The sequence below is a fragment of the Neodiprion fabricii genome, chromosome 4 (assembly GCF_021155785.1).
Source record: "Neodiprion fabricii isolate iyNeoFabr1 chromosome 4, iyNeoFabr1.1, whole genome shotgun sequence".
In the NCBI taxonomy this organism is placed as follows: domain Eukaryota; kingdom Metazoa; phylum Arthropoda; class Insecta; order Hymenoptera; family Diprionidae; genus Neodiprion; species Neodiprion fabricii.
The window spans coordinates 25,761,299-25,788,951 of NC_060242.1; the positions used below are offsets into that span (position 1 = coordinate 25,761,299).

The window sequence follows — 27,653 nt, forward strand, 5'->3', positions numbered from 1 at the left end:
TTCGTTTTTTTTTTTCTTCTTCTTTGTACACGTAAATGATAAGGTTACAATATGGATAAAATGTAATGAATATCGGTTATTAGCATAAATACTTCAGGTAGATACCAAATTATCTCATTATGCTGATGCGTACATGAGTAATCTCGATTGCTGTACAAAGCATTGAAATTAAAAGAGCAAAAATATAGACCCACAATCAATATGTACTTAATCGTCTGTAGAATGGTAGAAATATAAATTCACACAGAGAAATTATTAGCTAGTACCTGACTAATGAGTTACTTACTAATATGAGTAATGTAGACGGTGGCTTGGAATACTATGTCGAAACTTCTGAATTAGTTCTTAACATTGACCCGAAATGCATACAGCGCTGTTCTACTTTAACATTGAATGTTTTTTTTTTTCTCTCTTTCCAATTGATCATTTCCAGTATCGTCAATTCTAAAGTATTGTTTTACAAAATTAAACTAGATTTTATTTGAATTATTTGATTTAGCATTGAAGAAATTTAACATTCGAATACAAATTGAATTGAAAATTAACGTAGCGTTTTCAATATTGCATTTTATGAAAATATCAGAAACTCCGTTGAAAAGGTTGAGTATTTCACGAATTTAGTTGCTTGCTAATGTCTACCTGAAATTACACTTGGCCACAAATTAATGCACTCAATACATGCACTGCTGAAAAAAAAAAAAAAAAAAAAAAAATTGAGAAACACCTTTATCAAATTATCTAATGTAAATCAGGTTGCGCAGTCACACAACTTTCTCTATTTGCTAGTAAACGACACCGAAGGAAAATAGCACATCATATTACATAACTGTACTCTTGATAACAGAGAAGTAATCATTACAGTACAAATTTTATCCTCGAGACTCATTTTACTTTCCTTGACACGTGCAGGATTGATGAAATTGAAGAATATGCGGAATATAAACATGGATAGTAAAAAATGGATGTCTCCTATGCGTGCCAATGAATACGTACATGATACGAACATTCGGCCCACATTTGTACCTTGTGTGTTCATAATATAATCACATGGTATGATAAAATTGTAATCAGATTGATACGGTATTTTTCAGAAACTAAACAATATGTAGGCATAAATAATTAAATTAGGTACAAATACAAACAGCAGCAACACTACCCTGTGCCTAGCTTCTCCTGTCACTACATATAACAGCTAGCTATCAACCAGCATGCCATATGTATATTTAAAAATTACTCTTACTATTATATATTTTATCTAATAAGTAGTTTATTACTGTACAATTAACATGCCAGGTGGATTAGGTGATAATTCTCCTGCGTACAACTAGAAAATCATTGCTTGGCCCCTGCATGGATGCTATGCTTCTCATTTGTATCTCGGTTCATTAGGTGTTGAAACAATTTTCTATAATCTCTGGTAGTATTTAGCACAGTACATGAATTAAGCTCGAGGGACGCAGTACTGATTTTTTCTTTTACAACTCAAGTCTTTTCACTGAGTGGCTGTTATCACGTTCCTCGTGGTGGGTGGTAACTCAGGGCTTTCAATTTTTTCTACATCTGTAATTGAATTTCTATTTGAAGTGCCTAATTGATATCAGAGTAGAGGCACTTCGATGACTAAAGTTGGTATTTTGACGATCATTAATGAATATAATCTGTTCTAACAATCTAGCTTACAACCATTTTGATGTATAATCTAGCAAATCGTATTTCGTTGAATCACAGTACAGTTTCACACACAAATACATGATAATACACGTCGAATTGTAACTCAAATAATATTTTATATGATTTATTTTTTTAATAATTTTTTTATTTATTTAACAATCCAAGTATGGAATAAAAACTCTGAACAAAGTGGGAAAATAAGTAAACTGGGGAATAACTTGTTAATTTATTATTATAAAAGTGCATACGTACTCGGTTGTTACTGTTACAGACGTTCAAAGTAGACAAAACAGGTGTCACAGTATTTTTTGCATCTGATAACATTTTCACTGACGCAACTTCCACAAAACACAATTTAATTTGCAAATAACGATATATTTAAATATCGTAAGTGCTGTAGGTACTGCAGTAAACAAATAATAACGATAATAATAATACAACAAGTGTTTTAGACTTTTCTTCATTGACCCCTTGAAGAGATAATTTGTGCATTTTAGCATACAGTATTTTGCAACTTTATTTTTGATTCATGACTTATGCGTCATAAAAATAATACTGATTATACTTTGGTATAGAAAAATTTGTTTTACTTTATTCTTGCTTTTTCAATAAGAAGTAGGATTTCAAAGAACGAATAAAATATTTCAAACAATGGAATACAGCTTTGCCATTATGACATAGCAGATGTATTTAATATTGATAAAACGCGGGATTTATTGTGACGAATTTCGAGTTATATTATTACAGCTTTATTATTGGCAATTACAGAACTAGAGTCTTCGCAAGATAAGTTCATTAACCAGTAAAAGATCAAAAAATACGAAAAATACCTTATTTTTTTTTAAAATCCGATAATTTCGAAAAAATGTTTCACAAACACGGGTAAACCTTATTCGTATACATTCAAATTTCCATGGTATAATTCTTAATTCTAATGTTAGTAAAATTGCGATTTCATTGAAGCTACAGCATGAACGTCTTTATGACACTATTTTAAGGAGAATGCCAGATTTTATCCATAGTCTTAAGGTAATTTAATTGTCACAGGCTGACAAATCCAAAGATCAGAAAAAATTCCCAATTAGAATGTTTGAAGACAATATATTTTCAGAAAATTTGTTAAGATATTTGATAATACTTGCTTATGCGATATTTGGACCTAATCAACTCGCCTCGGTTACGTACATAAATTTTGTGTTGGGTTTTAAAAATCCGTAGATTACACGTATGAATGTTTCTTTGAGCGGTTTTCACTTACCTGACAATGAGGCGACATATGTGTAAAATGGTCCATCTGATCAGTAATAATTATAAGAATTAGTTTAAAAGTAGAATAGTCGTAGACTGAGATTCTTTGTTTTTGAATTACACCTTGGAATATTTGAATGTGTAAGAACACCTTATGAGCGACATTGTTTATCAGTACATACTATTTGCAAGACGAATCATCAAAATTAGTTGCAAGCTTATGTAAATTAGATAATCATCGACGATTTAGTGTCATTTCATTAATGTCTAATTGAACATATTTTATTATTTTAACGTATTCGACTGAAGTGCTTACCGCACGTTGGATAAAAAAGAAAATTATTACACGCCTTGTCAAGTATTCTCATTTAAAGCATAAATATTTCACCACATTTATTAGCTCAATTTGTTGTTGATTGGTTCTATTTTACGGGATTGAAGTTAGTGATGTTGACGTACCGAAATATTGAAAAAAAATTCACAGTCTTACAATCTTAGAGTATAAATTTAAAGGAGTTGGAGTTGCAAAAAAAACTAGTATGTTTTGTAGTGATACGGTTTTTTGCATTTCGGACAATCTTTTATAAACTTTTAATAAACGTACATCGTGATATTAACATTACGATCTTCAACCTCATTCAATTTTTGCTTTCGAATCTTAGATACAGTGCACCTAATTCAAAATTATTGTATTTTCCTTTTTCCTGCTGAAATTTTCTCTTAAGTAAACAAAAAAAAAAAAAACTTTTGCCCAAACCCAATGTACGTAAAAATTTTATTTGATAACTTATCGTTGTTAAGTGTGACGGATGCTGTACCTATTTTCTGTATATGTGTGCCTGGATTTTGGATTTCAAAACCTTTCTATTTCTTATAACGTTATTATCCTTATACAACGGTAGCTGGGAAAGAAACTTAGAAAGTATTCATCGAATAATTTGACTAATTTCTTTCATAGCAATGCAAAAATTTTGCGGCGATAAGAATATCGTTTTGCAGGCGAATTATGTTTCAGTTGCAAAATTAGAATCGTACTTGAGAGAAGTTTATCTGAAACTTCTTCAATCGAAATTTCTAATTACCAATTATTAGTAGATAACATCGATTGTTTATCAATATTATGGATGTGGGTGACGTGTGTGTGGCATGTGCGCAGGCGCGGAGAAAGAGGCAGGAGGAGATGGAGAAGATTCGCATGGAAGAACAACAACGAAAGCAGCAGGTAATGTCATATGGAATTAGTTCACCCGTGTATAATTCTTTAAAGAAATTGAAAGAAAAAAATAAGCTTAAATCTTAAAAAAAAAAAAAAAAAGAACATGTCATCTTCTTTTTTGTTGCTATTGGCTGCTTCATGTCGCATGCTTTTAAACACCAATTTCCAAGATTGTCAGTGATATAATATTTTTGTTCTTGTATTATTTATTGTGTAAATTTTTTTTTCTCTGTTGAAAATAATAGCACATTCTTTTACACTATCAACAAAGTTTCTCGTTCATTGAATCATCATGTTGCTTTTCATAATTATCGTTAGACTAAACTTTCTCAACTATCCTAACAATCAAAGCTTTTAAATTTTTTACACGTTCCGATTTACCGTAGTATTCATAGCCCGGTAACATTTTTTGTACGCAACACATTGTAAGTTATTTTTATGTTATTTCTCTCTCAATGAATCTACTTACTGCAGATTTATAAGAATACAGTCATGAGATCGAATTGTTTCTAGTATTCCAGTTTAGATTTCTCAAAATACTCAATGCTATTATCAGCTACGAACCGTAGTAACAATCTCAATTAGTGATTGAACTAAGTGCCCCGGGCTGATCTATTGGTAAACTTGAATTATTGAAGTCTATAGTATTAAATCAAAAGTAAAAAAAAAAGTATGCTGGAGAAATTCATATCTTCACATAATCTTAGTGATGTACAGAACTCGTTCTTCTGGTTTGATCTCACTCTAAGGTCTGAGTTGTACTTGACTGTGAAATACTTAGAGATGCGTTGTTTGAATTCCAACTGAAAAAGATGATGGATGTGTTTGAAAACAAGACTTTCTTATATTATTTCAATCTAAAATGAACTTGTACTACAGAGAAAGTAGGAAGAGTCGTGTTTGAATGTAGATTTTTAACGATGTCAATGGCGACATATAAAGAATTATTTTATTTTCTTTGCAGGAAAGAGAACTAAAAAGACAGCAAGCTGTGATGCTTAAGGAACAGGTGAGCACGACAGGATGCTTTATAAATTATCAATACCTATTATCGAGTAGATTAGAGTGTATGCTGTAGACATAGTCAATGTTATGTTTCCCACTGCTTTTATTATTGTATACCGGAGAGAAATGTTAATGTTTTGAATTGAGTTTGAACGTAGGACATCTCTTTTTATAAAATACTGTTTAAAAAATTTTACTTAAAAATTGCTTCTGTTTGTTTCTATTACGATCTAGTTGTTCCATTACAGAATATCATTTTACCATGCTGAGTATAATTATTGCCCGTGGTTTTTTTTAGCCATATAGCAGTGATGGCGAGGTTTTCTTACGTGCTTTTCCTACTAAATCTCATACATCGCGATCATTTCAATTGCTTTAAATGCTGCCTGTTACTTTTTCATTTAATACATGTGATATTACTACCATGCCAAATGTCTATTTTAGGTACATGTTTCCTTGCTCTGTTGTGCTTTGCATCATGTCAACATGGCTGGGGGATCATGAATAATTAAAAACAAAGAAAGAATGTATTTTGTAATTTAAAAATACCTCACAATCAGACATTGTTAAATTACCGTCATTATGATGGATAAATGGACATCTAAATGTTTTCTTCAGTTTTTACGTGTGTTAGTTTTTCCAATTAGTCATTTTTCAAACAATTGCCTTTATTATGACGTGAAGTATAAGACGTAATATTGACACAGCAGTATAGTGGGGCCAGGTACCATTGAAATCAATTATAAAATCACCTTGTACAAATCGTTTGAAAAGATCCATCCAATATATCTACAGTTTCGCCATCACTGCTACCAAGTGATGAATAGCTCAGAGCTAATTATTATAAAATAAATTGCCAAACGGTACATTATTCTCCTGTGATACATGGTTAAATGAAGGACACAGAGAAAGAAGTGTCTAAGATGTTGGGTTAAATTCTTTGATGTAACGGTCAGTAACCAGATCGGTAAAAAATGTGGAATTTATTAATTAACAATGTTTGGCAAATCAGACATATCTATTTATTGGCAAGAGGAGATTTCGAGTAGCATTATATTCCACAATGTTCACCCAGGTTTGAAGTACTAAAATTCATTAGGTGGACTGGAACTTAGCGACTATTGCTACTTTTCTATTACAAAAAAAAAAAACTTATCAAACCTGACGTAATATGTTTCGCTATTGGGTCATGTGAGTCTTGTTTTACTTCTAAGAAACGCTTTAACGATGTCAAGAATAGTATGCGATGTTACTGCTATTGATGTAAGTCGTACGGAAACGAACGAATAGAGAATAGATTCCTACTGGCCACTTGTCACATAATTCAACAACAATCATTGCATCTGCATGTGTTTCATTAAATATGTAGACTGCGTATCATTGTTGAAATTTTGCAGTATCAGGACGAAACTTATATCTTCTCTTACGTTTCACTGGAAAATCATAGATTTTCAAATAATTTTACATTCTACCATGGTTCTAAGGACAGTATTGTATTGGCACTTCCATCTTATTCCACATTTTATTTTATTTTATTTTCTCTCCTCCTCCCCCCCCCCCCCCCCTCGCTTTTTATTTATTTATTTATTTATTTATTTATTTTTTCCATTGTTTCTTTGAATGTTCCAATTACTAGTACAAATTAGTACAGAAACAATCATTTAGACAAATATTAGTTCGAATGTTAGCGGTGGATTGAGCACTGGTGGACTGGATGTGTGTTTTGTGCCGCAGATGTACATGCAGGAGCTGAGCAAGCAGCGCGAGATGCTCTACACCGTCGAGCTGGTATGTCTCATACCTAACCGTAGCTTTTGAAACAAATACCATCCCACTCACTTAGTATTATATACTGCGATTTCAATGAAGGTTTGCTGAAGAATATGTTCACACATATTATGTATACTGCCGATACGTTATTTTCCCCATTAACCGCATTGCTTTGCTAGTGACTTTTCATCACATCACTGTGACGGGGCGTAAAAAAAATTATTATATATTCATTTTGGGAATTTGTTTTCTTTTTTTCCTTCACGCACCTTACTCTAATTCACAAATTAAAAATAAAAAATAACATCAAATGATGATACTTTTTATAACTAAATTAATACTTCTACTATGTTCAATTTACATACACTGAGTCAGTGTATTACACATTATTAATCGCTGTCATTACCTCTTCGTTATAATCATTGGGCGAATGCTTTTTTTTTTTTTGTTTATTTATTTATTTATTTATTTTTAGGTCAATTTAAATTGCACTACTTGTTCGATTATCTCTTTAATTACACGTTCTATTAGTTGAAACTTATAGTAGATGTTAAACGTATTCTTTTCTTCTTACGAATTTCCAATTAAGCTGAATGTCCCGGTTTAACTGATAATTTTTCAACATACACGTTCAGTTTTTTGGTGGTCACATATCAAAAATAATAATTTTTTATTTCTCGGGTTTCTAACAACAGACTTAAATGATTACAAATGTTACAATGATCATTATTATGTATTATGCATGTTGTATGTATTGGAAGATCAGATGATTAATAATGGACACCATTCATCTTACCCTCTACACAAGGCTCTAAGAATGATTTGCATTAGTTGGTAGTGGGAATATTTTTTAGCTATCATCGATTTTTCTTCTTTTTTTTTCTTTTTTAAACAACTTACTGGTGATTTGGTATGAATTTTGAATGAAGGAAATACTTATAATGAACCTCAATAAAGATAGTATCGGATTTTTTGCGATTTTCTTCAAATGAACATGTTCATTTTTATTCCTTATTCGAATCCGTGTGTAGTTATGGTTTATACATCAAATGCATGAAATTGGGATATTCCTGAAATTATTCAGGAAATATTTGTCAAGGCTATCAAAACCTGTCTTGATCAAAGGTGTTTGGTATATATTATAAGAAGTAATATTTTCATCCATGACATATCTCATGTTATAAATTTCGTGAATCAGAATGCGTTCAACAAAGCATTCACGGTATATGATAGGTAACTATTATTGATTGTGTAACATCTGTAGAGAACAAAATAACGATAAATTTCACGCGTGAATACAATGTAGATGACTAAAAAATTCCGGTCAAGTAGAACTATTAACATCATCTTTCACATTGTGATATGCATAACGCCAAAAAAATCTACTACCCGAATGCTATATTTGATAAATCTCTTGAAATATGTTTTTATTTAACTGTAGAATACATGTCACGTGTAACATAAAAAGAAAGTCAAGTTTGCTTATTATCGTTTCATTCATATCAATCATATCACAAATCGTACATTTTGTGGGTTTTTTTTTCCTTGCTTTATTCATTCCTTTTATCTTTCACTCGAACAAGATACCAAAAATAAATTATCTTCCACATTATGAAATTTGTTTAGTTGCACTTCTGTGTTGCTTGGTGTTACGTGTTTTGCTTCTTCAAAGTTAATAGCCGTGGACATGATACAGTTTTGATAAATAAATCAATAGATATCCTGTTGTAGATAAATTTACCAAATTTACCATAAACTTGTATTCTCTTATAGTTGATGCTGGCGTTAAAAACCATTTTTCATCGTTGATTTAGTAACTAAAAACACTTGTTACGTTGACGATGTTTTAATTATAATTATTATTATTATTATTATTATTATTTATTTTTTTATCGGATTTTCTTTTACCAGCCCTAATACTTTGGATATCGGGAAACTATGTCAAAGTCGATTTATTCTCCATCAAAATCACTATACTAAATCTGAATTATATCATAGTTGATAATGATTTTTTTCATAAAGTTTTTTAAATGCGTACTTCTCACGTTGATTAACCTGCAACTAACGTATGTCTACCGACTAATAAATTCAACGTTAGTTGTTTCATCCTTTAATCATTGAATATCATAATTTTTGAAAATAAATGGACGCTTATTTTCAGCCCAATCCTCCTTTTTTTTTAATTACTTTTTATGCATCATTACTAACGGCAGCCAGTAATAAACCGCCCATCTTAAGTAGTATGAAGAATCGCAGTTCGGTAGTACAAAAGTACACACAATTAATTCCTAGTAGATGATATACAAGAAGCTACACGATTTTATTACAAAAATCTGTTTAGTCATGATTTGAAGGTATAAATTAATTTCACTGTGAAGTAAAAGTGGTTTTGCCTGTATAATATACACATTATTTAAAATCATTCTATTCGTGGGGAATACTTGACTAATTGATTGATAACGAAAAAAATAATTTATTACACTGACTTCAGTTGACAATGTAAATAATTATGTTGCAGCAGCATACACGTTATAACAATGAAAGATAGTTAGGTGATTGCCATTATTTCGTGATAGAAAATATTTGATTATTCTCAGACTAAGTTCTGGTCAACCTGTATTCGAGTATGTGACGGATGTAGAACAAGTTTGGGTTTACGTGATAAAACTTTTAACTTGTTGGAAGCCATTTTACTTCTTGCACGTCTGTTGAAAAAGTTGAACCAGAAAATTTATGTGATACTTTCAATACCTTCAGGATCATCGATACCGTATTGTAACTACCATTATTTGTCATGGCAATTGGTATTACCTATATGTTAACATTGCGAAAGCATGAAAAAAGGAAGATTGTTATTTGTACCTGTTCATATCCGATTACATAATTAGTTTGAAAACGAAAGCATAACGCTAATTTTTTGCAGTCTATATCTACGTATACCTTTGAGTCAATTCCATTAAAAAAACAAATAATTAGTCTCGTATTCCATGTTACCGTAGAATTGTGTTTACTTTGAAGAATAATGTTTTGTAATGATATCGATCAATGTCATTCAAGTTTATCTGTTGAATTTTGGAAGATACATACAAATATCTAAATCATTACACGCTATTATATACAATATAATGGAAAACGATAGGGTGTTGGTGCTGATCATTGTAAAGACCGATTATATCAGTTTGCGTAACTTTTGTTGAAACCCTTGTTACACTTATTTCTCACCACGCGACAAGTCTGAGATTTCATTCTACTTATTCAACCATTACAGCTATCAAGTAAAAAGCTTCTCAAGACTATTATGGTTATTGTTAGGTTCAATCTAAATACAACATAGAATTTTTCATAGGTTGTGCACTATATTTCAAAACTTTACTGTTCGTGGTTCTTGCCAAATATTTTTTGATGCATGTAGAATCAATAATTTTTGAAACCCGGCTCACAGTTGAATACAATTTCTCCTTACATAGTTAGTTGTTCAGTAGCACACGAACTCATAAAAGTCCTAAAAACTAACTGAAATTCTAAATGTCCCAGGAAAGAGAGAGGAGACGACAACACATGGCATTAGTGAGGGCATTGGAGAATCGTAGAAGAATGGAAGAACGAGAAAAGAAACGACTAGAAGCTAGAGCTGAACGAATTGCAAATAAAGAAAAGCGTATCGAGCAGAGGAAACTTGAAATGGAATTGATTGAACAGATCAGGAAACCCGTTGAAGATACGGAATTGACGGGTTAGTATTTTCGATTTTCTATCCAGATACTGACTATCTTTTTTTGGCAAGGTTACCAATTATTTATTCGAACAACTAACTATCTATTGCAGATCAAAAACCTCTGCCAAAGTTGAATAGGATACCAGGTTTGAAATTATCTGGTCAAGCATTCGCCGACATCGTCATGGTGTTTGAATTCCTGCACAATTTTGGCGAAACACTTGGTTTTGGTAAGTCCTAAGTTTGATTGGTGAAATAGAATTATTTTATATCTTTTCCAATGAATCTGTAAATTGATTTTTTTTCTCTTTTATATCCCCTAAAAATGCCTACTATACAAATTTATGCTGTATTGTACAAGGGAATTTTATTTTTCACTTATTTTCAATAGATATGGAGTCACTACCTAGTTTGAAAAGTCTTCAACTAGCTCTTTTGAACGACGAGGAAGCTGAAGAGGAATTATTGTCTGTGATGACACATCTTTTAGTTTGTGCAATAGAAGATCCCGGAATTCCACAACCAGCACGTCATACTACTGGCTTAGGACAAAGTCTACGTCAAGCAGATATAACTCATGCCAATATCAGTGAAGTTCTGAGAATTTATTTATACGCAAACGCTACTGGTGAAGTCAAGGCTTTGACTGGCGTTTGCCTAGAGCGTGAAAGGGATAAGAAATTTGCTGATCACCATCAGAATGGTGGTGACAACAATTCGAGCTGCTCCGGAAAAAATGCTCAGTTCTATGAACATTTGCACAGTAACGAGACATGGAAAATGTCCGAGAAACTGAGAGATAAACCATTTTTAGCTTTAAATCCAACTGAAAAAGCACAAATGCTTGCATTTCTGTGCAATGAGTTACTTCAAAATAAGGCTGTGATAAAACAAATTGAAGGGAGCTTAGAAACTTTAGCGCAGATGAAAAAAGAGAGATTCGTTCTGGATACTAAGATCAGAAAGTAAGTACTTTTCATTTCTTCGTTTTGCAACTTATTCCTACTCAACAAACCACTAAATTTCATGTACTTCAATTTTTCAAGTTATGTCTACTCATTGCATTAAAAAAAAAAACAACCGTGTTGAAGTTCTTGAACGTGTGATATTTTCTGATTATAACATTGAAATTACACTTTCTTTCCAGACTCAGACAACTACACAACAGAAAAGTACGCATGGAAGCAGTGGGTGTTATAGTGAACAAGTCTGGCGATACAATAACAATAGAGAAAAAAGAAGGAGACGAGGAATGTAACCCATCAACGGCTGCCGGAGCCACACCTACTTTGGATGAAATACACCAAGAGGACGAGGTCGAAGACATGTCAGAAAATGAAAGTGAAGGCACTCAACCTGAAGAGGTAATTTTTCATTCTTACATCTGATTTGAAAAATCAACATCATTTCTCCAATTACAGCTAGTTTGATCATCTCATTCAATAACTTGAAACGAACACTCCGCAATCTACAGAGTCGATAATTTGCCTTAGACGAGCAATATGCCGTTTTAGTGATTCGTTGTACCTGAAGCTGCAGTAGTTAACACTTGAATCTGACATGTAGCATTAGATCAGTATTTAGTTTTCTGACTGAGCATTTATTGCCAATACGGGCAGAGATCTACAGAAAAAGTTGATACGGTATGCTTGGCTACCACACTCGGTTTGATTATTATGGCCACTGATATGCGTTTACACATCCGTAAAACATGTCTTCAAAAATCATGGCATATGCACGCCGAGACGTTTGACTTATTGGAATTGCTATGCTAACAATCACTTGGAAAAATGGTCGATCTTGTATATTCCAACACCTAGTTGTATTGAACTATTGCCACTTTGTAGCGAATCCATCCATTATATCAGCCTTCTATCGTATTAGCAATTATCAGACAAATGTTTCATCCAGGGTTGTCACTCTACTTGGAAATAACCGGAAATAATCGGAGGTTTTTGTCTGTATTGGAAAAATTACACAATGTTACAGTCTTCAATATATACTTAGCGTGATTTTAATTAGAACAAAAAATTTAAACGTATGGGTGAAGTACAAACTCTTTGAAATAAATAATGTATGATTTTTCACGATTGTTTAAATTTTTTCGTTCATAATTTTAATTTCAAATGACAGAAAATATCTGAAAATTAAAATATTGTATCTGAAAAACCTGGAAAATTCGGAGAATCTTACAATCCAAAATGAGTGACAACTCTGTAATTAGAGTTAGATAGAGGTATGAATGACACATAAGTAAAAAATATTTGATGATCGAACAGGAGGAAGATAAGAATCTATCTGGAGAAGAATTGGGAAAGAAACTAGATCGTCTTTTGAAAAATTCCGAAGAACAACTACAAAAATTGAACAGTTCGTCGAAACAACTTCGCGCTCATGTGTTGGGGCAGGATAGGTATTGGCGAAGGTACTGGGAGCTGCCGTGTGCAGGCGGTATATATGTTGAAGCAATGGAAAGTGCAGAGCCCGAAATTCTTGATGTTCAAGCTGTACTAGACGTAAATTATAAACCTACACCCGAAGATGAAGAGATACAAGAGCAGGATATGGTAGAAGAAACGACAGAAAAGAAAGACCTCAATGATGAAGTGTCGAAACAGTCGCCGACAGATGACAAACCATGTCCCGAGGGAGTTGAGAATGTTGAAGTTAAGTCTGAACTTGATGATGTTAAAATGGAAGTTGATGAAGTTAGCTGCAAGGAAAAACTTGAAAATTCCATAAAAGAGGATTTAACGAGTGTGAAAAATGAAGTTAAAGTGAATATTGACAGTATTAAATCTGATGCGAAAACAAATGTCACATCCGAAGAGATTAAACAAGAGACTGAAGTCCAAAATATTGAAACCGCAACTGAGCAAATAAAGAATGAAGAAAATAATACAGATGAAGAAATAACCGGTTCGGCCACGAAAACTATGGAAGATAAGATTGTAGAGACTATACCGAATGGCGAAAAATGTAACCATGTAAATAATTCTCACTACCCAAATGGCAAAGAATTGAATGGAACATTTATTTGCGGTAAGCTTGAAACATATTTGGAACTAATGAAACTTGCATTAGCTTTATGTCAAACTTAGAGTTTCAGCGTAATCGCCCATGGTGGCGATATAAAATACTGTTGCTTTATTCAATATTTCCAGTTTTTTTTTCTTTCTTTTTTTCTAAAGTTAAGGAAATACATGAATGTAAAAAACACAGGAAATATCCTTGACACCTTAGGTAGCTGATTATGAGAACATACTCTCAAATCTTGGATGTTGAACTTTATCGTTTCTTATTATCTAACACGCTATTGCCCTATAAATCGTTACTACATGCTTCAAGACTAAATCTCAAATCTCGTGATATTTTTCTTATGCAGGTGGAAATACTGAGCCTGTTTGGTTTTCTATTTTCCCTCGGGAAACCTGTGATACACCAGGCTCGTGTACCAAGGCTATTTTTGGAATAGCAGAGACAACAGAACTCAGGATACCTGTATTTCCTCCGCCTTCTAGTCCATCCTATGACAGGTGTGATAGTCCAGCACCCTTGGTTTTAACTCAGGATGAAGCTACTCAGTTAGAACACTTGAAAGTCCATGGTTTGCCTCCAGCTGGCGATCCGAAACCAGTACCAGAAGGTGAGCTATTTCATATATTGATAACTATACATATGTAGGCCACCCAGTGATCTTTCTTTCTGAGAAAAGTCTCACCAAAATCACCGATGAAGAACAACAATTTGGTTCGTTACTTGTACATACATACATGAGTTGTAACGAAATCTGAGTGGAACACCAAACTGGAGTTTCTTGTGGGTCATTTTTGTATAAGTGGTGCAACATATTTTTCGCATTTTTCTCTAAAAATGGCGGAAAACAAAGTATTTGGATACATGTTTTTTTTTTTTTTTTTTTTTTTTTTACCTCAACAACTTCGATTCGCATCGTTATTAGAAATTAGAGAAATTAAAAAAATACACTCAGGTTTCAATTGATCTAGTGTACAGTTTATGTCGTGAAAAACATATTGTGCACTTTTAGGGTTCAATATTTATTGTATAGTATAACGACTAGTTATACTGTCATTTTGGAAATTGTGACTGTTGTTTCAATGGGAAAACCTACTTATTTGTCTCACATGTCACGTCAATGAATATTTGAAAGCATAGCAAAGTGATCATATGAATTTTGTATAATGCAGAACTCCGGTATGGTTGGTGGAGAGTATCAGACATTGATACTTTTCAAGCGTTGTTGGAGAAACTTCACTCCCGTGGTGTGCGAGAAAAAGAACTGAAACGGACGACTTGGGCAACGATGGAATCTTTCTTAGCTATAACAGGGAAAATTCACGTTGACCCTGGTAATACTGCAGCTACAGATTTACAAGGGGATGATGATGAGAAAGACATTCCTACGCCAAGACCTGATAAGCCTGATGACTGGAGTGAACAAGTAGCTTTGCGAGTCGATGCTCAGCTACTGGAGCAGGTTGAAGCACTCGAAGACAAGGTTGCCAATGCCAGTATGCAAGTTAAAGGCTGGAAGTTACCACCCAGATCTGGTACAGACGAAGCCGAGGAATTAGAAAAAATTAATGAAGTTGAACAAGTTAGTGCTGTTGAACAAGCAAGACAAAGGCTATTATCATTAGAGGCAGCAATCGAGAGAAGGTATCTTAAACCACCTCTCGGTATCTGGTAAGTTATATAACACAAGCAACTTAAGTTGGTTCATCCAAAAACAGTACTGAGTAGAGCTGCGGTTAAATCATTCACGTATTCATATGAATTCGAATCGTTGCAGTATTCAAACGGAAACGATTGGATAGAAATTGAATTGTTTGAGGCGTATTAAAATTTATACAAAAGAATCGAATAGAAATGGTTAAAATCGAAATTGTATATCACAGATGAAATTCTTTTCCAATATCTTCCCCTTTAGTGGCTAAGAGAGGACTTGTGAAAGTCAGTTTATTAGTGAACTAGGTTAAGGATTGTTACACGAAAATAGTTTTTCATGTGACAATATGTTTTACATTACAGTACCGGAGATCCAAATCTTACGGCTCTTAAGGCAGAGCAAGCAGCTGCAACAAATTCCATTGTGAACAACTCAGATTCGAATACTCTTGGGCCACCACCTATTGAGGAAACAACGCCACGGGGCCTCAATAACTGGCGAGAGGCAACTGCTAGGGCGCATACATCAGCACAGCTGGCAATGGCGCTTTACATGCTGGAGGCCAGCATCGCCTGGGACAAGAGCATCATGAAGGCAGTGAGTCTAACACCAGCTAGAAACTCGGTCTGCATCATGCTGCGAAACCGCTGCGTCTCACTCAAAGCTACCACTCAATACAATCAGCTATTGACTACTACTCAGGCCTCTGTGGGTATTCGCACTAACTTACTAACCGAATTCTCTTTTCATTCTTTCTTTCTTCCTACCTTGAAGGGCATCCGAAGAGAATGTTATCAAAGTTTAACTTGCAATACATTGTTGCGCATTGACTATGGAACATTTAAATGCTAAACCTCATTAAATATGGAGACTTTGAGTAGGAAGAGTATTCGCATACCCACTAAGGCTTAATGTTCCTTTCGGCACATCCGGTGTGCTATGAAAAAATAACCTTTACACAAGCGGTTCTTTGGCATGATATATTCATGTTTTTTACCTCAGGAACACCGAGGTAATAGAATTTTTATTTTGCTTCGTCTGGTTTTTGCCAATATTTTCCACGTTGTATTGGGTATCCGAAATATTCTAATTCCTAAAAGTCTTCATGTATTCAAGAGTTATTCGGATACCTGAAATATTTTAACGTAGACATTCTCTGGGAAAGAAATGTTGAAATTACAGTATACATGTTAGGAATATTTGAAATTCAATCATTTAATTATAAGAACATCAACATTCACACAGTGAGTTCAAAGCAATGGTATCACATTACCTTATTATATTGTCTAATAAATTTCTCTTTAATCTGTAATTACATGAAACCCTAAAAAATGCTCATCCAAGGTTTTACTCATAGGAATTTCAATATTTATAGTAAACATCAAAATTTCTTCATCTACCATCATCAACACTTTTACTTTTTGATACCAGGCTAAACTGGCAATATTTCTATGCTTGTATTCAATATTGCAAACGTCTTCAAACATTTTCAAATATTTTCAAATGATGAGTAAAGCTTTTCATCAAATATCATTAACAAATTGGCCTGTAGACTTGACACGTTTTTATAAATTATTTTTGCTACTACACTACAGTATTTGTGCGCACACCATAAATAAACGGACAAACACGATCCAGATAACAATATTCAACCTACAGATGCAATAAATGGTTGTATTGCAGTTTTCACGTAATAGAAATTTCTCGTGACAAATTGTAAGGTTCCTAAAATGTTGTTTATGAAACAATAGATTACAATAGTATAGACGTTGAGCTATCTTTTTTTTCCATGCAAAGGCTTGAATTTTATATTGAAAAAGAATATGAGCATTTTATTCCAAATCATGTGTTATATTATTTTCTAATAAAATTTCAGATTTTTTTTACAACTTTCCACTATGCATTTCCAATTTTCTCGTTTGATCTAAAAGTTCCTTTTTTTTTTTTTATTTTTTTATTATCTGTTTTTATTCTTAATCAATTTTTCTGTTTAAAAACGGTAAAATCTTGTATTCTTTTCTTCTGATTTATGAAGTTGAAGCAAGTGGTAAGCAAATTACAGCAAACATTTGATAGAATGAAGATAAAGCATTTTTCACAGTATTCAAAAACTAAAAATCAATATTATATTTTCATATTTAAAAACGTTGTTTCAGCATTCATGTTATTGCACAACCAGTTTTACAAATGGATATGAGAAGCATGTTTACTGCAAAAATCGCATTGTAATTCGTTTTTGCATCTACAAATTCATTCTTTCATATGAAATATGATATATTGAAACAGCTAGAAACGTTCCAATTCACGTTCCAAACTTGTATGAAATACATTACAATTGTCAATAATAATTTTTTTATTTGATCTATTCGAATGTGTATACTGTATAGTACAGAAATTGAATTTGTTCTTTAAATTATCACAACATTCTCTTTTGAAACCTACGAAGAAAATGATAGATGGAGGCTTAGAGTTTCTGGTCAAACTACAGATGCACAGGAATCTTGAATTACATCAGCATGAATTTTCATATAGTAATATACCGATGGTGTTTAGCGTTTTTCTGTTTTTTTTTTTTCACTTTTCGCGTTACTTTGGCATAAACATGTAATTTGGTTGCTATATTTTTGCATTCGATGTTGATTAATTTACATATTTTTTTGCTGTTGTATGTATGAAATATTTGATGAAAAATTAGCGCATTATATGCTTAAGGATCTTCATACACAAATCTATGCAGGAGTAGTTGATACTATGTTTGTCACAATTGATAAATTTGCTTACGGCTTCGACTTTAGTCACATTACTTTTCTGCTTAGCGAGAAAAAAAAGGAATGGTCAATGTTTCTATGCAACAATTACGTGTCATCTCGAATTCTTTGTTTACGACTTATTATATATATATATAATACTATATTTTTTGGTTATTGCAACATTGAATCTGTTCGTTGGGTTTACTATATTTTTTCAGTTATATAAGTCTGTAACAAAAATTTATTGTTGTCCTAAGACCAGATCATCGCCATAGTTACAAAAAGAATATAGTACAGATTTTCATTTTATAGTAACAAAAGAGATGTTTCTAAAACTAATCGTAACTCCCGTAAATTTCAAGTTTTGCAATATTCAAGAAAAAAATTTACAACTAACCCTACGTCACAAAACTCATTATATATATGCAGCAAGTCGCTCTCCGAGCATTAACACGAACGTTGTCGATAGTGAGTAGTTGTGCGAGATGCACAGTGTGGCGGAAAGTGGAAGAAGTAGTTTCAGTTCTATTTTTTGTCAAAGCTAAATTTGCCGGTAGATAGTTGAAAAATGTGCCGCATATAATTTCCATTGATTAAATTGTGCTTGTCAGATATTTCAGGAACCATATTGTAAACTATAAAGTACACTATCCGCTGTATTAAGTAAACACACATTCAACGCGCTTTTACAATCATCTATTTTATGGTGTTATCAAATTTGCTTTCTTATACTAAACTAATGCTTGCAGTGTAACTAGCAATAACATTGTGTGCATAATTTTACGTAATATTTAATTTTGTATCAAGTCAACACAACACTTCTGCCGCCATGATTGGTTTAAATATTGATTTACTTCAATCAAGTTGAGTCAAATTTGTATAAGAATTCTAAGGTGAACATCAATTAAAATTTGGCGAAATTGATATTCACATAATTTTTTTGTTGTCTGCACTTGACTGACTTGAATACTTTGACTAACTCAATTCAGCTGCATTAAATATTCACTCGCAGTGTATTAATTTTCAAACTGTGTCTGCCTGGAATTATAGCTATCATGTGTGCTCGAATCTTAACTTCTAAAAAAATTGGTCCAAACTTTGTACAAATAATACATTACTCTCTTTGCAAAAGAGGTATCACTTTTGGTGTTGCATTACGTAGGCACGTATTCGTTTTTTTATGATTGAAATTTTTTGTGTAGTGCAGTCATGATTTTTCAATACATACCAACAGATATAATTTATTGCCAGTGCTGATTTAAAGCTACTTGGATATTATATTGTTTCATTCAAACTAGTTTTTAACGATTGTTTTATTAATATCTAGCATGTTTGCTTGCTATTAAAATACATGTACAGTATTGAGGAGCGTTTAAATCGTTTCAGATTGTGCTGATTATTCTTTAATTTTTTTGATACATATGGAACATCTAGACTTACTCTTATTTGGGATCTTTTGTTCTTTTTTTTATTATTTATTTGATTTAAAGTTCATGTGATCATCTTTTGAACTAATACAATTAAAAATATTCTTTGTGTACGACTAATTGAATACCTAATCTACATTCAATTATCATGATTTTATTTCATCATTATTTCCAAAAATTCAGCCTTGGGAGCCGATAGGTCCCGAGATTTATTTATACAAGGTTGTTTACCTGGATCTACATGCGAGGAGTTTGCGAGTGAGACTCAAGATACCTACCTTTATACATAAATAGCATAAGGGAAACGGAACATCAAGCATGTACTCCCTGTATGTAGTTTCAAGAAAATGACACTGTACACGAATGATTTATTGAATGTATAATAATTCAATTCCCGAACTATATTTTCAAAGCTGTTTACTATTCTTATACAAAATCAAACCTGTCAAAATAGCCACAAAATTTGTAATCCTTACAATGCAATTAAACAGCACAATCTTGAATAGGACAAAAACTGTTGCTCATCACTTTGCTAATCAACGAGTCTCTTTTTTTTTCTGTTTCCAGAATTGCCAGTTCTGTCATAGCGGCGACAACGAAGACAAACTACTGTTGTGTGATGGTTGTGACCGTGGATATCATACTTATTGCTTCCGTCCAAAAATGGAAAACATTCCCGATGGTGACTGGTAAGTGCTGCTTTTTAAGAACAGCTAAAATCTAACTCTAATGTCGCATTTCAACTATGATACAGAATTTTAATCTGGATTATTTCTCACAAATCAGAATACTGACAAAATCTAATTTGCTTTTACTGATATAATGCCCATCTCTCCACTAAAATCACTACTGTAAAATAAAGATTACGTAAAAAATGCCTTAAAATGTAATTCAAATATTTACTTCAATATCGAAGTATAGAGTAATAAAGCGAAAAGCATTTTTTTGGAATCATTCACATTTTTTAGTACATTACTGATTTTTTGAATGAATGGTGAATATATTTCTTTGAGAGACGAGAGTTTGTCACATAGCGTAAAGACATTTTCAAAGATTTTATACTTACAATGCTTAAACAGAAATTTAAATCTCGTTTTTAAAAGGCTAACGTAGCGTATATTATAAATTAATTTTTTATTTCAGGTACTGCCACGAGTGTATGAATAAAGCAACAGGTGAAAGAAATTGCTTGGTATGCGGTAAACGAATGGGAAAAAATTTAGTTCTATGCGAATTATGCCCAAGGGCTTATCATACCGACTGCCACAATCCTGTAATGCCTAAGGTAAGGTGTTTGAACCAATATTATGTTTTACTTTTTATTTTTCCAATGGGAATCCGGACATGACAAACTGAGCGTAGTGAAGAGCCAGAGATAGCAGTCATGAAACTGGTGTTTGCTTGATAATTTAAGTTGTTTCAAAGCGACATGGATGCTTTCATTCAATCAAATTCTTCGTGCTTGATATTTATGTCTTTTATAACTTCTATGCAAATCTTATTACTCGAGAGAATCAAAAATAGCTCTGAATTTCTTTGTTATAGGATTTCATTATCAATATAAAAATCGAACCCAACGTTTGAACCATATTTTTCAATAGTATCTCTAATAGCCAAGTTTGGCATGAGGATCCCCATTCGTTGATGGCTAACTAATATACGAATAGATCAGGTAGTTGAAAATGCTTCACCGAATTTTTCTAAGTGAATGTCACTCCAAACAGATGCCTCGTGGAAAGTGGTATTGTTCCAATTGTCACAGCAAACAACCAAAGAAACGGAACAGTAGTCGAAGGAGTCATACCAAAGGAGCAACAAGGGATAGTGAAAGTTCTGACCACCCACCAACTAGGTATAAAATTTGATTAAAAATCTAAGGTATACACATCACTTGAATAATAGGTAAAAAAAACTATTTTATTCCATTTACAGTCCAACTCCATCAACAGCGTCAAACACCCATGTCGAAGATGTTAGTTCCTCAGAGCCACCTACCCCTACTGCATCACCTCGCAAAGAAGGCAATAGCAGAGCACTGACGAAAAAGCAACAACGAGAATTGGCACCATGTAAAATTTTACTAGAACAATTAGAGCAACAAGATGAAGCGTGGCCTTTTTTATTGCCAGTTAATACAAAACAGTTTCCAACGTATAAGAAAATTATAAAAACTCCAATGGATCTCAGTACCATTAAGAAAAAGTTACAGGACTGTGCGTAAGTTAGATGTTTTTCATTAACACCATAAATAAAGGACTTCGATACCAACATTCGTGCTTTCAAAATGAGGCTGACATCGGCTTTCTTCATTCGGAAGAAAGAAAAAAAAAAAAGCAATTTGTACAGTCAATTGCATACCGCATTTTAGGCTCCATGTAAAACTCTTTAATTTCCACTCATTAGTGAACCAGTAGAATTGATTTCAGTGACTCATTGAAGCTTCAATTTGCTGCATGTATACCATAGCCGTTTGTACAGATCTGAAGTCAGATAATTGTAACATAATGCCGAGAATAACATCAGTCAACATGGTTCTTGTGCCTGAATAATGCATAGTTTGATTTCCTTCCTTTCATCGTAAAAATGAATAAAATCGTTATTGTTCTTTTCAAATTTTGTTTCTGTGATCAAAAAAGCAATATTTTGAAGTTTATTGAATTAAATTGAATTGATTGTTTGAATAAAATGAGACAAAACTTATTAACTATCAGACAGGTTAATTTTTGACAAAATTTACACAAAATCAGCCACTTCGAATGGAAATTTGAAGATGTACTGTTTAATTTCTTTTTTTTTTTTGTCTGTTGGGGTAACGATTATAGACTAAATTACTTTCACGGGATAGTAAAATATCTACGTTTTAAACAAAATAATATATCTTAAACAGTGTACCTATAGAGTTCTCTTATAGGTATCTCGTTCCGTTTATACCTTAATCTGAACATCAAGTAAATACCATTCGTAATCCAGACACAGATTTTTGTTTAACCCGTTGACAGGTGTATTTCAATGAAACGTTTAAGTGGATTTATACAATTCTTACACAGCATTAAAATTCGCCTATTCAGATGAATTTTAAATCGCTTAAGATCAATTAATTTGACTATTTGTGTACCAATTAATTGACCGTTTTCAACTAGATCTGAAAAAAAAAGGTCCAGAAGTAGTTGAACAACATTTCTGATATCGGAAAATTGGCGAATAGTCAGGGACTTTCATTGGTCTGAAAAAAATAAGGAACTATGCTCGTCCATAAAGAAAATACATTTTTTACAACCAGACATTATTAAGCTTCATATTCAATATCTTTTCAGGAAAATATAATAACGATATATATAGTATCAAAAAACATCGTATGATGTAATTCCATTGAGAATGGGAATCAATGGGATCCATCCCTTGAATTTGTTTACTCAACGTAACTCAAATTTTTTTTACTCCGTACAAAGTGACTAAAAAAAATTACATTTTTCGCCACGCAAATTCAAGGAATTTTATTTCAAATAGAAGGTTGATTTTATATTTTACACAGCATTAAATAACGTGCATTTGCCTGTTGAATAATATTCTCGGTTTATTTACTGAAGAATTGGATTTAAAATTAAATGTAAGATGCATATGGCACATGAACGCTTCCGCATTTCTGATAAGCAATTCCACAATTTTCTTTGAAGAAAAAATTCTTTGTATGTGGTAAAATTAATATACAAACTGAAGTTGAATAGCGATCAGTACATAACATGAACAAAAAACGACATCATCTTTAGTTTGCAAAGAAATAACAGTGAGATTGTTTACATTTATTTCAGGTACAAATCAAGAGATGAATTTTGCATTGATGTCCGACAAATGTTCATAAACTGCGAGGTGTTCAATGAAGATGACAGTCCTGTCGGCAAAGCTGGTCACGGAATGCGTAGCTTTTTTGAAATGCGTTGGACAGAGATTACAGGAGTGCCACCACCTCCTCCGCCGACGCATAGCTGAGGCTCAGCACGCTCACGCAACAGCTGTCACAGTTTTGCGCACTTCTATTACTAGTCCAATGTAAGGTTTCACCAAATGTATAATTACAAGATCTGTCGTCCAGATATCTATGATTGTTTAGTACTGTTATTGTTAAAAATTGTGCGCTCGTGTTGAATTCTTGTAATGTTAACGAAAAATACGATTACCAGACAGTTTTGCAAATATTGAAATACCGTATTTATTATTGTACTTACTATCGTATTAGGTATATAATACGATAAATTTACATCAACAAAAGTTTTGATATTGTCAAGAGATTCTGTAATCACACCAATGAAAAGCTTTAATTTTTATCTAACACAATCATCAAATGTCCTTGCGACTTGCTTCCATTGGCTCAGTGTAAAAGTAAAGTGTGGTCTCTGCGTTTTAGTAACATATCCTAAATCAATTAGTGGTCCATTATTGTCGACTCAAATTTATTTCGAGCTAATTCTGACCTTATTTTCTCGTAATTTATTACTGTTGGGTATTTAGATTTTGACATTTATGATCAGTTAACCTTGATAGCACAAAATTTGCATTTATATTTTAGGAATGTGTCTGAAATCATTCGTAGTATCGATTAAGTTGTCAAAATATTTCTACAACATTGCATGATGTTATGGAAGTAATTAAATTTGAGTATTTACTCTCGTAAATCATGAAATTTATGTCCCCACATCGTGGACGTTTATTTTTGTTTGCTTTGAATAATTTTATCAGTGAGTAATGTTATTACCGACACACACAAAATGTCAGCTAAAATCTTGAGCATTCTGTTGCATCTGTGATAAATAAAAAATGATAACATTTATTGTAATGTAGATGAAATTCATTATTTGTTGATGCTGTAATAGACTACGTTCATACTCTCACATCCTGCTTGTCATTCATTCTTTTAATACTAGAATTTCAGTAATAATTAGAACTCCACGAATCTCTCTTGACAAAAGAAGTTTGGAATATATTTTAGTATATTTCCTTTATCACTCATTTATTCTGTCATAAATGCAACGCTCCATTAACGACAGGTATTTTGGAAAGCTGAGAGCTTGTTATGCGTAGTGACAAATAAATCACTTTTGTTTATTTGGTAATGAAAAATTAACATCACATCTCGTATTTATGAATGAAAATTTGAAACGTAGTGAAGTATTGTGACTACTCGCAAAAGCACTTTTTAAATCTTGGCAAGATATCTTTTCTACAAAATTGATCAATCGACTGGTAGGATATTCAATATTTCAATCTCAGTAAGGGTATATTTTTCGTTGCTGTGAACTAGGAACAACAAAGCTTATGTGCCAATTGAAATGAAATAGATCGGAAAAAAAATTTAGTCTCCTACATTTTTTCAATTATGTAAAATACTTGGATACACTTCCAGCAGTTCGTGTTATTTCGTTAAAGTTCGAACCTTGTCAATACCATTAAGTATTTCTCTGCATGTTTGAACGAAAACGTTGATGAATCATTTTTTCCCTATAGATAATAATCTGAATTATTTATCCACATATCTATAAATTTTTCGTGTGATCGCTCTATTTTATTTTAGAATCATTCACCCAATTTTCAGAGCTCACACGAAAAAACCTTATTTAAATGTTCTACTGATATTGAACAAACGGGACTTATTCAAGTGGGAAATTCTCGAAATTATAAGTAGAGACCGTGCATCATCGAATTTTTATCCATGGCCTGCACTTAGTGGAGTAAACTTACAGTATAGGTCAAAATATTTAGTCGAGTATTCTCATCGGAATCAAACTTACTGATGTTTCATAAGAATAATTTGTGGCTACAGTCAATATGGGTAACAGATCATCTTTCTTAAATTTGTCTGGATAACATACTTAATATATGGCTAAGTATTTCAAAGGAATGATAATAATTCACGTACTTATATTGCAATAATTTCTTGCCTAAACAAATTTCCAATAATATCATGAACGTAATAATACTATAGACAGAGAAAAATATTTTGCACAGTAATGAATACGGAGGCGAATAAAATTGTAAGGTTACTATAGAATTATAAAATTGTGTAGCATAATCCAAATACATTGGTATAGAATGAAATGCCATTCCACTGTTGACTATTGTTTTCACAATTTTTTTTTTTTTTTTATTGCATAGAGAATCCTCTAAATCGTATTTGCTTGTCAGTATTTTAAAGTTGTAAAGTGAAATTATTTGTACGATGCATTCATTATGAGACTTAATAAAGTAATTCTTAATTTTAAAACACACTATGCGTTTAAAGAGAAATATTTCGAATTTGGTATCTTGCGGAGTTCTAAAATTGCTGAACGAGCATAGTAATTAGTTAAGATTTGATTATACATCCGAACTGTATATCACAAGCTATCGAAACTTAAAATGGCATTACGGTCTAGCGTACGAAAAAATATAATTTACATAACGACTGAGAACAAGTCCATGAATTCACGTGTTCTTGAACAAAGCGTTTCATGTAAGTGTATAGAAAATCAGTATGTAAAACATCATTCAAGATTATAGAATAAGCATCTAGGATATGTGTGCGTCATTTTTTTTTTTCGACGATATATATATATATATATAAAATATATGTGTATATAGAATAAAATATGTTTGTATGATACGAACAATGTTTTGGAATGTGCATACCTTAACAACGGTGATTTGATCCCGTATCAAATCGTATTCTACTCGAAGTATTTCGAAAAAAGTGCTCTGGTTACCACTGAAAATGAATTTTAGAAACTTAATTGATTGCAGTCTTGTGTGACGAATCTGCTTTACATTACACGTACATGTTCAAACTATGACGATTTTCTGCATGTTTGGTTAGACTCTGGTACGATAATCTAATTGTACCGACATGATTTACGTCACATATTTTGGTAATTCTACCAAACGCTCATGAAAAATTATTGAACTTTCCATTCGTCGTATGATAGATATTCTAATATAAAAACAAACGCTAAAGTAAAAGCTTTAGTTATGCAGGAAGTGGGAAAAATATTGTGTGACATTGAAGGTAACCAGAACTCTTCCATCACGCTATATTCCGATATGATACACTCTGTGTCTACCCTCAAATGTGGAAAGTGGAACATGGTTGTGCTTGTGATATTCGATGTCTCTGATTCTATTCCAGGTTCATCTTGCAATGCATTTTCCACGTTTGTTAATCTATATCAAGATGTAACAAGTGCCTACTCCTTGCTCTCAATCATTTGACAAAAAAAACTTAAGTTCATGTTCCATGTTCCAGGCATAATTTTGTTCTCTAAACGTACAACTAGTATGAAAAGCTACTTCGCAGTGTGTGAGATGTTGATTTTGAGATACTTGTAATGTAACGTGTGAATGAGTGTTGTAATGTATCGAACAAGTTATAGTCTTTTATAACCACAAGAATGACCATTGCGAAAATGATTAATTGAAATGTAATATCTTATTTTGTAAGAAATTGATGTAAATTATTGTCAGTACATTAGTTAAGGAAAAAAGTACAGTATTTGCACAAAAATCTAATATTAAATATGCCTACAATAAGCGACATATATTAGATTATAGTTGACGCGATAGATATCACAAAAAAGTAATTTTTTAAGGTATATTAATTATTTAAATTATATAGTACAGTTATTAGTACGATAACAACGCTTTTTATACGAACTTTAGTTATAAATGTCAAATTATCCGTTACGATGAAACGAAATGCAGTCGAAAAAATGTAAGTTAATAATAAATAATGATTGTCTATAGCATAAACAGAAGTAATATTAAGTAGCTAATACGTGCGTGCCTAGACTTAGGCTCACAATGCTATGTAAACGAATAAACAGACTTAATTATTGTATTGAGAAATAATAAATAATCAGTAATAAACAAACGAATGGTTATTACGGTGATATCGATGATTTAGGGCTGTGCGAAAATCTTTTTACGAGATTCGCGTGCCGTGTGTTTATTTAACCGTGTTGTGGACTCGGAGAAATTCAGATCCGTTGCTCGTAGCGCATCCGGACTAATGCAAAATTACTTCAGAATAGTGCATGACAGAATTTGTTCCAGCACTTTTCAAATCGCGACAATTTTCGCCAAAAATGCAAAGGGGTAAGCCTTGCTGGTTTTTTGGGCGAAAAATTTTTGGTCTCCG

General features: G+C 32.5%; 1 protein-coding gene across 12 annotated transcripts in view; it reads left to right on the forward strand.

Annotated features, from left to right (window-relative positions):
* LOC124179413 (bromodomain adjacent to zinc finger domain protein 2B-like) overlaps positions 1–27,386 on the forward strand; it is a 117,601-nt gene extending 90,215 nt beyond the window's left edge. For 4 of the 12 annotated variants that reach the window (XM_046563744.1, XM_046563742.1, XM_046563745.1 and 1 more), the window contains 16 exons: positions 4,076–4,141; positions 5,100–5,144; positions 6,875–6,928; positions 10,445–10,643; positions 10,736–10,855; positions 11,017–11,590; positions 11,773–11,989; positions 12,905–13,667; positions 14,011–14,271; positions 14,834–15,332; positions 15,678–16,023; positions 20,060–20,181; positions 20,636–20,777; positions 21,217–21,344; positions 21,425–21,709; positions 23,302–27,386. In XM_046563744.1, coding sequence (XP_046419700.1) covers positions 4,076–4,141; positions 5,100–5,144; positions 6,875–6,928; positions 10,445–10,643; positions 10,736–10,855; positions 11,017–11,590; positions 11,773–11,989; positions 12,905–13,667; positions 14,011–14,271; positions 14,834–15,332; positions 15,678–16,023; positions 20,060–20,181; positions 20,636–20,777; positions 21,217–21,344; positions 21,425–21,709; positions 23,302–23,479 — 3,999 coding nt within the window. In that variant the 3' untranslated portion in view covers positions 23,480–27,386. The remainder of the gene's footprint in view (positions 1–4,075; positions 4,142–5,099; positions 5,145–6,874; positions 6,929–10,444; positions 10,644–10,735; positions 10,856–11,016; positions 11,591–11,772; positions 11,990–12,904; positions 13,668–14,010; positions 14,272–14,833; positions 15,333–15,677; positions 16,024–20,059; positions 20,182–20,635; positions 20,778–21,216; positions 21,345–21,424; positions 21,710–23,301) is intronic. The other 8 variants (XM_046563748.1, XM_046563754.1, XM_046563746.1 and 5 more) reach the window with 4 other exon arrangements.
* Positions 27,387–27,653: the final 267 nt, after the last annotated feature.